We start from the raw sequence: 11,238 nt of genomic DNA on the forward strand, positions 1-11,238 counted from the left end.
ATAATAAAAAGATATTATTTCCTTATATATTTAATTAAAACTTCTTTTAAACTATGGTTTAGCTAAATAAATAAGTATTCTTTAACGCGTAATTATATAAAACGTTAATAAAAATGCTTTTAATAATTAATTTATTTAATAATTGTAAGAAGATTTCTATAAAGTTAATGCCTTTTATAGTAAGTTAATTACTACTTGTAATAATAATTATACCTAAATATAGTTATAAGGAGCTAAAGTTTTTTATGCATCTTATTATATGCTTTAAAGCATTGGAATTAAAAATTTATAATATTAAAGTATTTATAATTATTAGCAGCTTTATTGTATATATTAAAATATTAGCATATAATGCTATTATATTTTCCTTATTATTATTAGAAATTTTAATAACTTCTTTATTTATAGCTTAATTTGCAGCAGCTTATTTCTTACCCTTTTTTTATTTTTAATTAGCTTTATATTTAGTAAGCTTTATATAATTAATATATAAATAGTTAATAAATATAAAGTTTTGCGTGCAATATTAAGTATATTCTTTATTGCTTAATATAAAGTTAGCACTCATTAATGCGAACTTTATAGTCTTTTTTATACCCTTTAATGCCAACCTTTTTTAAGTAAAGATAAAGTAAGCTTTAAATTATTTAATCTTTATATAGGAAATAATATTTATTATTTTAGGTTTAATTTTAAAAAATATTATAAGGTTTTGGTTGCTTAAGTTATTAATAATATTATTTATAGTATTTAGCAGCATTATTAGGAAGAAGGAGCTTTTAACCTTATTACTTTTAAAAAGTAACTTTATTAACCTCTTAATTAATTATCTTAATATTAAGGTTTTAATATAAAGTTTTATTTAAAGGTTTTAAAAGGTATTTAAATAGCCTTATAAGTTAAAGCCATCCTTATATTGCAAGTTTATTAATTAATAAAAGAAATAAATAGTTAAGTTATTAATATTATAGTTAAATTAATTAGCTAATATTTTTTAAGCATTAGAAAATTTTCTGCATAATATAATGAATATTATAAGGCTTGGATATATTAAGCTTAGGAGTATAATAAAGGCTTAGTTATTAAGCTTTTCTTATTTTATAAAGGCTGCATTCTTATTTAGTTATTTCTTAATACCTATAATGTATTTATTAAGGCTAGTAAATTAAAAGCTATAACTTTATATTACCCTTTAATTTAAAAAGTTCTCTCCTTTTAGGTTTAATTTTAAGAAAGATAATGGGTTAAGCTTAAAGTTAAATATATTTAATATCTTTTAAATAGTATTTATATATTTTTAGGTATATTTTAAATAATATTTATATATTTTTATTTATTTATAGTAATTAGCATTAATTAATATAAGTAAATAAATAAAAAGGAGTAAGTAATTAAAATATTAAATAAGGTAAGAGTGCTAAATTATTATAAGTTATTATTAGCCGTGGTAGCTATTATAAGGTATAATAATAGTATATAGGCAAAGGCTAGCAATATTAAAATCTTAATGATTTGGGTATAAAAATGATTATAAAAATGGGGGTATTAATATTTCCCAACGTTTTAAGATATCTTAAGCAATGCTAGGCTTATAACTTAATAAAGCAATTAAGCAAATAATAGTTAATTATTGGGTATTAAGGAGAGAAATCTCCCCGCTATTAAACGTTCAGAAGGAGCCTATTTATAGGCTAGCGCTAGCATATGGGCATATGACCCTCGCACCTTCCAACAGCAAGGCCGACAACAGTACCGAACCCTGAGGCGAGATACAGGGCCGAGATAGCCGGAGCAACCTGTGACTTGTCGACAGAGGCTTGGACGGCGATGAAGACGGCAGAGAGCGCAACGCCAGTTCCAAAGCCGCTGAGATAGCGCACGGATCAGAAATTTGCTACAGTCATTGGGTCGTTTGCAGTGATGACACTCACCCTGGGAAAATGTATAGGCTCTCCAACCAGTTGGTCCTACCATGCCAGCGCAATAGTAGTAGCGTGTAAGCGCTGGCAGACATTAAGGTAGCAAGATAGATGAGCCATTTGTATCTGCCGGTGCTAGAAAGTACGTGTCAGCATGCATGTTAACAAGGCTGGAGGTTGACTGTACACTTACTTTCGAATGAAACATCCAGATATTATACCTCCAACAGCGTTGCCAATGACCGCTGGCATAAGATGAGCTCCAGCTGCAGTATTAGACATCTTCTGCGTGACCTGAAAGTAAAGAGGAACGGAGAACATCATCTAATAAGACATGATTAGCCGAATAGCAGAGTGACCTTCGAGAATCATGCAACTTACTCCTAGCTGAGCAGCACATTGCAGAGCCAGCACGAGGAAAGATACAACAGTATGCCGACTGCAGAATAGATTGAGTGGTAAAAGTGGGTTGGTCGCCCACCACTTCTCGACGACGACGAACAAAATCAGACACAGTCCCCCGGCGCCAAAGAGGGTCGGTATCAGAGCATCTGTCCAAGGGATCTTATTCCCTCCAATCTCCAGAGGCAGCAAAATAAGTATCAGGAAAGACGCCAAAAGTGCGGAACCCACCAAGTCTACTTGACGGAGCTTGCCGAACTTGGATTGCATGGCTACCGAGTCCTTTGACGTTTTAGATTGCGTTCTCGTGGTTGGCAGAGAAAACCAACAAAGTAATATAGAGACCGCGAAGATGGGAGCTTGGCCGATAAAGGACCTGACAAAATTTAGTTGCAATGGTCAGGGATAGTGAATGAGATCTGACTTACAGCCTCCAGCCAATTAGATCAGCCAGCCAGCCTCCAAGGGGGCCACCAATGCAGCGTCCGCTCACAGCAACTACGTTGACATAAGACCTCCAGGTCGCGACTTCTCGCACGGGGAGAAGATCCGTGATGACCAAGGACACGAGCACATTTGACCCTGCGCTGACGGCTCCGGAGATGACTCTCCCGGCGATGGCGGTTCGCATGGACTGCGCAGCTCCGACGATGAGGCAGCCCAGGCCAAAAACCGCGTAGCAGAGGATGATGATCGACTTCCTCCCGAAGATCTCGCTGAGCTGGCCGAAAGTCGTCTGTGACGCCGTCGAGGCCAGCATGAACCCGGTGTATAGCCAGCTCGAGGACTCGAGGGCCATGAATTCGGAGGCGATGACCGCATGTGTGGCCATTACGATCGACCCGTCTGCGTTGGCGATGAAGACAGCTGTGATCGGAAATGTTAGCCCAAAGTTTGAGTGCATGGATACCGGAGCGAAATTTACCTAGTAGCATGGGAAGTACAATCCACAGGATCGCCCTAGAGCTTAAGGGTTCGTGCGTTTCGAGGCCTTCCGTTTCCGCGGGCGTCACATTTGAGTCAATGGAAGCCTCATCATCCTGACTCCGAGATAGTAATGAACTGCTTTCGGAACTTCCATAATCACCGTCTGAACGAGATGTATCGGTTCCGTAGACAGCCTTCAGATCCGGTTGCTTTAACAATGCAGACCGCTCTGTGGAGGGACTTGAGGCTGAGGAGCTTGTCCGACCACGGGAGTTCGGATCTGGCATACTAGAAACCTTCCTGGGGCGACAAGGAATAACTAATTTGTGTCGAGGTGAGATTCTAAGAAAAACATCACAATCGGAAAGAGATCAAAATCGCGGCAAGGAATTTTGTTCAACGTGGGCGCTGCAATGCCTAAACCTTATTCCATTGCGGGCTTCGACCCGACTCCAGGGATCCGGTTGTCTCGGCAGGTCCCAGATGTATAGTTACACCAAACCGGCGCCTTATTGAGTAAAATCCTCCTACGCCCACGATGCCAGTTCAATGCGTGGGCAGGTAGACATGTCCATCACAGGAACAAGTGGGGATCTCGCCGAGGGCCGTTCGAAGATCGATTGCGCCATCCGGGAACAAAATCACACGTGCACTTGCCGAGCTCATCAACGCTGAGAAACCGCGCAGCAGAAGTCCGCCGCCGTCTTGGCCCAGTACCTGAGGTTTACATGGCATTTTGCAACACATGGATAACGTCTTGACAAGGTTGGGATGACGACTTACAAGCCCAAGGCAAACTTTAAGCCTAATTCAACCTAGCAGCCAGGTTGTGGGACTCCCCACCCAGAATATATGCAAGCCCGGCGAGCCCGCTGCAGGCTTGCTCCAGACTCATGTCTATCTCCCCGTCCTGGCCTATTAGAGAGATCACCGACTCCCGAGCCAGGCGGAGAGGCTCCTCCTTATATCGGAGATAACCCCCATAGATATAATTTGGGCGGTTCAGGATAGGCCTAACTCCGAAAGACGACGTATTGTGAGTCGCGTTCCCATCTCGTCGTCAACCACCTCAGGCATCATTCGTAGGTGAGATGTAAAATCTACAGGGCCCCACATGAATTTACTACATCCTTTGTCGTAACAAATGAGACCGCTGCAAATTCCCGACATGGACTTGACGTTTGGCCAGACATCAACTCATGCCCACTCGTGTCGCGGAATACCTTGGAGATGTACCTGGGTATATACTGGTACCGTCCCTCTCAAGCTGATTCCTGCGGCTGAAACCAAGCCCACAGAACTGTGTCAATCTGTGCGATAGACTTAGTGAGACCTATACGGCCATCACAGTGTATCAAAGATCACAATGTCAAGTATCCGAGAATGATGAGCCAACGGTGTGCATTGCTCCTACGAATACTCTTGTATAGCCATCGGCTTGACTTCAAACGGGGAATACGAGGCTCAATGTAGGGAATGGAAAGGGCCGGGACCTCATTATGTAATTATATGCCAAGCGATTTTTCCACCGCATCTGATGTGGCAAAGGTTTTCTGCCCTTGTCTCGTTATGTACGACTCAATATCTGACCGTCTCACTTTCAGAATTTGGCCCACATGTAGAGGCTTGAACTTAGGTACAGTTCTATATCTATAATCGCAAACTCCTGGTGTCCTCACACACTTCAATATAACAATATCACGACCTGGGTATGTTGGTAGGACTCGTGGCTAAGGCCACAAAGCCTCGGGGAAATTCTCCGACCCCACAACCCCATAAACCACACTTAAATCGTCGTGTAACTTCTCCGGGGCATCCAGATATTTGCCCTCCTGCTTTGCCCAAGTGTGGCGTTTGAGGGCAATGCTCCAGGAGAAACTCGAGTGCGCAACACCAGCGAAGTCTGACGCCCTCAAGAGGATCAGATAGTCGACAAGCGCCTGTTGGTCCCACCTGAAGGCCTCCAGGGTTTTCAAGTCCTCAGTGCCTCGCAGTACGTCAAACTTGCCCAGAGCTGTGAGGTTGTTGCGGGCAGCATCTTCGACAAACCGCCGTGTTCCTTCGACGTCCCCCGAGGCCACGTAGATTCCTTTTGGGCTGGACCTGCTGGGCTGTAAAGCCTGCTTCAGGTAGTCCTCGGCCTGCTTCTCGTAGGTAGCATGGGTCCATCCGTACTGGGCGTTCCAGGTGACCTGCGCGTCATGCTCAACGCGGAGATGTGCCCCGAAATACGCATCAGGCAAGACCTCGTTCTTGAGGTCGGTGTCGGCGAACGATAGCCTCTTCGCTAGGCCCCTCAGGACTTTACTAGCCAACAACCTGATGTCCTCCCGCAGCTGCAAGGTCAAGCCGAATGACAATGCGAATGCTTCCCCGTCAGAGTAGATGGGGTAAGACATGTAACAGCGCTCGAGATCGAGGACTGTTGGGCCCGGTTTTCCGCTCACGGGCCCGGCCTGCTTTTCGTCTAGCCAGGCGTAAAACCTGTCGCGCCACATCTCTGTCTTGATCAGCCCATCGCCTGTGAGAGACTCTGCTTGGAAGCGCAGTCGATTTATGTCGCCTGTGTGATTGCCACCCTTGATGACCTCATCAAAGGTTGAATAAATCGCCATCTCCGGGCAGGACTGCTGCATGGATTTGTAAAAGTGTTGCGTGTCGAACATGTAGCTGAATTCGGTCGCATTCTGTGTCTGATAGTTCGTGATATCGTCATCCCGTAGGAGGATCTGAGGGAGTACCAAGGCAGCCCCGGCCTGCATGGCGAACCGAACACATAACAAGACCGAGTTGCGGATATTCCCAATGCCCCCGAACGACTGGTTGCAGGTGAAAACTAAGCTCTCGTTCCACTGCGTTGCTCTGCAGACGGCCTTGATGGACTCATCGTCCACAGGCGGGATATTGAAAAGGTCTTCATGCTTAACCTCTTTAGGAGGTGGTCCTCCGCCCGGTCCACTGCCTTTACGGAGAGAAGGCAGTATCTGAAGGACGGAGTGTCCGGCCTCGTTCAACGTTACTCCCGTGAGGGTCTCGAACTCATAGAGGAAGCTTATGCAGAGGGTGACCACGACGAAGAGAATCACATACTTCTCGGTCTGGGCGCTTCGTAGCAGAACCATGTTGTCCGTGATGGCCCTGCTGGCTGCAAATTGTACGACGAAGACATGTCCAGATTGTCGGGACCCACGGGAGTCGGACACAGCAAAGGATTGACGAGTCAGAGGGCACGCAGTCCACTTAGATAATCGGGGCGTTTCATGTTGGTTTGCTACCCGAGTCTGTGCGCTTGGCCTGCTGCTGGTGGCGTGGCCCAGAGAGCAGCTCACGTGAGCTCTCAGGCAGCCAACATGTTCAATCATGAGATTCAGATTTGGCACATCTAGTATCTGTATAACTTGGCTTCGAAGACCAATCGAACAGACTGCCCGAGACACATGACGAAGCCTTCAAATTGCGGCTAAGTAAATAGGCAAGAGCTTGACTCGAGTCATTCCTTCACCTCGTATCGATTTTCGACAGTTCGACTTGGTACGTGTACTCAGCCCGGATTCCGGCGACCTCCTCTCCTGAGGTATCTGAGTCCCTGTCATGTAGCCGCGCCCAGTCTCCCGCATGAACGCTCGCAAAACTCGTGCCTTGGTCCGTCGGGTTCAGGAATCTCTTGCTGGACCCCTTGGGTCGGACCGGTGCGCTCCCGAAGGTGACCAGTGATTTTCGGTTAGGTTTGGGCGCAGGTGGAGGGTTGTGAGCAAGCGTTGTTTTCCTGTAAACGAACTTGTTGATCGAAGGGATGGAAGATGCTATCAAGCCGATAGCGCTTTCGACGTTGGAAAGGAGGACGATGTAACCCGTCCAGTCTGGATGCAGGGTCAGAAACAACTCATGTCATCTGTAAAGTTTGTCGTCGGGCTATGGCTTACAGTTCAGGTTGTCAAGCGGTGTCCAGTAATGTTGAATAAATGGTGCCCTCGCCATTGTGGTCAATGAGGCTCTGTGGTTTTACGGTGTGTTAGTGAGTTGCGGACATGTTGAACATAAAACCAAGCCCAGAAGTCCAAGAACTTACACAGATCCGAATGATAACAGCCCAACCACCGACAGTTTTTTGAGCAACTTCATGGGTGTTCCCATAACCATTATTCCGGGCAAGATAGCCAGTGATAGGTCGGTGACGATGGTTGAGGCCGTCGAGGTATAGGATAGCGCGACCATAGAGCTCATTTCTGCGCACTGTCCTTGCCCGGTCCAATTTGCCGAGACTGGCTTGCAAAGGAGAAGTATACCAACGATAGTGACGATAAAGGTGGAGATGGTCAAGCCCAGAAGAGCGTAGATGGCGATCTTGTACGCTCTGTTCGTGGCTGCCACACGAAACAACGTGACGCAGATGGAACTTTTGATCGTCGCCAGGCCAATGACGTATACCATCATCCACAGCATGAGATACTTTTTTCCTTCCACAGACAGCCACATATTGATCTCCGCGTCCTTTGTCCCGAGTCCGACGGTGGTGCCATGGCATGCGAGCGCAACATCGACGGTGTATATGACCTAGGCAAGCGAAGGAATCCCGTCAGTCACGTTAAACCCAAAAATCGCACGAGTAGGATGCAAGTCTTACTACACCCGCAAGTATCAGCCCATCATCCCAGCCGAAGACATTGTCGAAAGTTCTAATGTACGTTCTGAGGCCCACGGAAAGTAGAGACAGGCCAAGGCAAACAAGAGAGACGACGAATATGGCAAGGCTTAGACCGCTAAGCGATACTGTTCTTGCATCGTCGTCGAGCATTATATTTGCTGCAATGTGGCGAGCACGCAAAGGCGAGGCTGAAGGGGGAGAACAGTAAGAACATGCAAAGAGACGATCTTAGCCTCCGGATGCGGCCGGGAGAAGAATTCTAGACGAGCCGGAAAAAATGAAACGTATCCGCGGGACTACGAGGGTATATCGATATACTTTTCCGTCGACCTTGAGTCGTCACTATGTAATGGAGACCACCTACCCCTGAGCTGAGCCGGCCAATCCCGTGGCAGGGAAGTACCTAGGTAGGTAATCTGTCAGACGAGGATCAATGAAAAGCCTCCGAGTTTATCGTCGAGGTGGGCTTTTCCGTTCGCGGCGAGACATCCGTTGGGCCCAAAGGATCTGGTTGAGGGCAGTCCTCCGAACCAAGAGGGCGATCGTTTGCCTATGCAGGAAAATCCAGGGACCACGGAGGAAGTGAAACGCGAGAATGTTGGGTGTCTGGCACCTAGCGAGCCCTCATTGTGGGCAATGGTTGGCGGTAAGAGGCATTGATGATCGAGATGGTACCGCTGAGATGGGTCGACAGGACTGTCTTCCCTGCTGCCATGCTCCATGGTGGTCCAAGTTTCCAGACTTCAATCTCAGAAACCGGGAAAATTACTATGCTTTTGACATGTCATCTGGGAACTGGGTTTGGTATCAAGGAAAAGTGGAAGAAAATGGCTTGTCGCGTGTCCGAGTTCCTAGTGGCTCGTTTCACGCGAGACTAGTTCGCAATCGCCCACAAATGGTGCAGATATTAGGTAACAGATGAACCAGTTTTGGCTCAAGGTTTTGTGGAGCAACATCATGCGAATCCTGACCTCGCGTCGTAAGCGAAATGTTCCTTAAACGTTCCTTGATCCACGCAAGAAGAGAAGATGACCAAATCGAGAAGTGCCCTTGGAGCACCAAGCCAAATGCATAAGATCGGCCTGCAGGACCCTTATACACCTGCCCACACCGCACATTTCGAAGGTATACAAAGACTAAATCTGCCCGTATACCCAGAGTCGATAAGAGCACCTGGTCTGCTAAATTTTATCGTTCTAGAGTGCTAAAAAGGGGCTTGTCTCACAACCTGCCGTAGTCCCGTTCAATCCGGTATGTGGGCCAGCCGGGCTTGGTATTCCCCGGCGTGACGTTGATAGCGTGTTGTGAAAATGAGGATGACAAGCCAAATCACCAAATCTCTTCCAGTACCACTAGGAGATTCCCAGGATAATTCCTCAGCAATGAAAAGCCATCTATTTCAAAGTCGACGGCTTCTGCCAGGAGCCGGTCGATCCCGTCCACACTGTACTCATAGGTGGCTTGGGGGAACTCTGAACAAAGCTTCAATGCACCAGCATCAGTCTCGATATACCTAGGTACATCCCCACACGCAGCTGTTATCTCATGTTCAAGCAGACCAACTGTGATATATTCGGATATCTCTCTCCCTGTAGTCGTACTTCTCAACCCCCGCCCTATGGTGCACAACCCAAGCGTAAATCTTGTTCCCCACCGCCTGCCCAATTCCCTCCCGCCCGCCGCGTATCGAATCCGCCTCCACTGGCGAATCCACGAACCCATGCTCTTCCCCAGTGCCACCACGCAACGCTGCTCCATGCGGCCCGCAAATGTCGACACCGCGGAATCACCGCGTTGCGGAGCTCGCGTGTTGCAAGCCTCAAGCTGGGGGCGCCCTGAGAATTTTCCGGCATCATGCAATCCTTCCAGCCTCTCTCGCTCCTCAAGCAGTCAGCCTCCTCTATTCCTAAATTTGACACTTGACAGACCGGGGTAAGATTGACAGCACTGACGAATATGGCAACTCCGAGAGTCCACGAAGGCAAGCTTGCCATTGTCACTGGCGCCGCGCGAAGTATGTGACATCTCAATTGTCCGAAAACAAGCGCGCTCTGTGCAGGGGGACTGACGGAAAGGGGGTTGCAGGTATCGGCGCCGCCATCGCCACCAACCTGGCAGAGAAGGGGGCCAATGTCCTCATCGGCCACCTGACGGAGGCGTCCGACAAGCCGGCGGCCGAGCTCGCGCAGGAGCTGGCCTCGAAGCACAACGTCACCGCCGTGCCCTGCCGCGCCGACATCAGCACCCCGGAGGGCGCAAAGGCCGTCATCGACACGTGCAAGGAGAAATTCCCGGCCAACCCCAGGACGGGGAAGCTGCAGGTTGATATCATCATCAACTCGGCGGCCGTCATGCCCACGGGCCCCGTCGAGGGTGTGACTCCGGAAGAGTTCCATAAGACATACGCGACTAATGTCCTGGGTCCCATCCTGCTCGTCGGCCAGGCCAAGGCCTACCTCCCAACTGACCGCTCCGGTACGTATACAACAAAAAAAGCATCCCACAATCCGTCAACCTTGCCGGCTGCTCCATCCCTACCACAGGAGATCCTTCTGGGGGGCTGGGCTTGGGGCACCGTCGATGTGGGCCTCTTGACACGTGGCTGACGTTTGCGACAGGTCGCATCGTCAACGTCTCCAGCATCGGGCAGAAGTGCGGCCTGCCCTACCTGACCCTGTACAGCGGCACCAAGGGCGCCCTCGAGGCCATGACCAGGACCTGGGCCCGCGAGCTCGCCGAGCAGTGCACCGTCAACACCATCAACCCCGGGTCGGTGCTGACCGACATGTTCCGCAACTGCAGCGAGGACGTCCTCGCCGCCCAGGCCCTCTGGAGCCCCGTCATCCCTCTGTCCGGCGCCCGCGAGTGGGACACGGACGAGGTCAAGGCCATCGCCAAGAGGTGGGGAGGCAGGCCGGCGTATGTTGAGGAGATTGCCGGTATTGTCGCCATCGTCTGCAACCCTGAGTCTGGCTGGATGACGGGCAGTGTTGTGTCTGCGAACGGCGGCCAGTGCTTCAGCACTTAGATAACGTTACCGGCCTGATCTGCGCGGTTGAAAGTATAATTCTCCTATTGCGGGTCCTATACAACACCTAGGTATATATCATAAGCGTGATCCAGTTTCTGTCATTCCTTACAAACCGTATATTACACGATGTAGATGGTAACATGAGATGATACCACCGAGAGCCTTAAGCGAAGACATAAATTCGGGTCTCATCATCACTACTATATGGAGTCAAATCAAAGTTTGTGAGACGTATGGTTCGACTGTTCGAAGCTGGGACGGCCGATCAATATTTATCTGTAGTCTTGGACCACCAGCGATGTCAGTGCAGACTG

General features: G+C 48.1%; 4 protein-coding genes across 4 annotated transcripts; 1 reads left to right on the plus strand and 3 right to left on the minus strand.

The window, feature by feature from the left end:
* Nucleotides 1-1,697: 1,697 nt before the first annotated feature.
* Nucleotides 1,698-3,256, minus strand: INS49_002332 (uncharacterized protein; the record flags this gene model as incomplete). The annotated part of the gene is made up of 7 exons (XM_043163145.1): nt 1,698-1,866; nt 1,932-2,054; nt 2,113-2,243; nt 2,301-2,603; nt 2,667-2,697; nt 2,750-3,188; nt 3,247-3,256. 7 exons carry the CDS (start codon nt 3,254-3,256, stop codon nt 1,698-1,700), a joined length of 1,206 nt encoding a protein of 401 aa, XP_043031651.1.
* A 1,722-nt stretch (nt 3,257-4,978) lies between these two features.
* INS49_002333 (uncharacterized protein) lies at nt 4,979-6,370 on the minus strand (the record flags this gene model as incomplete). The annotated part of the gene is made up of 1 exon (XM_043163146.1): nt 4,979-6,370. One exon carries the CDS (start codon nt 6,368-6,370, stop codon nt 4,979-4,981), a length of 1,392 nt encoding a protein of 463 aa, XP_043031652.1.
* A 376-nt stretch (nt 6,371-6,746) lies between these two features.
* INS49_002334 (uncharacterized protein) lies at nt 6,747-8,043 on the minus strand (the record flags this gene model as incomplete). The annotated part of the gene is made up of 4 exons (XM_043163147.1): nt 6,747-7,108; nt 7,172-7,242; nt 7,318-7,802; nt 7,873-8,043. 4 exons carry the CDS (start codon nt 8,041-8,043, stop codon nt 6,747-6,749), a joined length of 1,089 nt encoding a protein of 362 aa, XP_043031653.1.
* Nucleotides 8,044-9,849: 1,806 nt separating this feature from the next.
* INS49_002335 (uncharacterized protein) lies at nt 9,850-10,921 on the plus strand (the record flags this gene model as incomplete). Its single annotated transcript, XM_043163148.1, has 3 exons — nt 9,850-9,907; nt 9,979-10,368; nt 10,512-10,921. The coding sequence occupies 3 exons, from the start codon at nt 9,850-9,852 to the stop codon at nt 10,919-10,921; spliced, it is 858 nt and encodes a 285-aa protein (XP_043031654.1).
* Between the last annotated feature and the right edge of the window lie 317 nt (nt 10,922-11,238).

This window comes from Diaporthe citri (genome assembly GCF_014595645.1).
Source record: "Diaporthe citri strain NFHF-8-4 chromosome Unknown scaffold_1, whole genome shotgun sequence".
Classification (NCBI taxonomy): domain Eukaryota; kingdom Fungi; phylum Ascomycota; class Sordariomycetes; order Diaporthales; family Diaporthaceae; genus Diaporthe; species Diaporthe citri.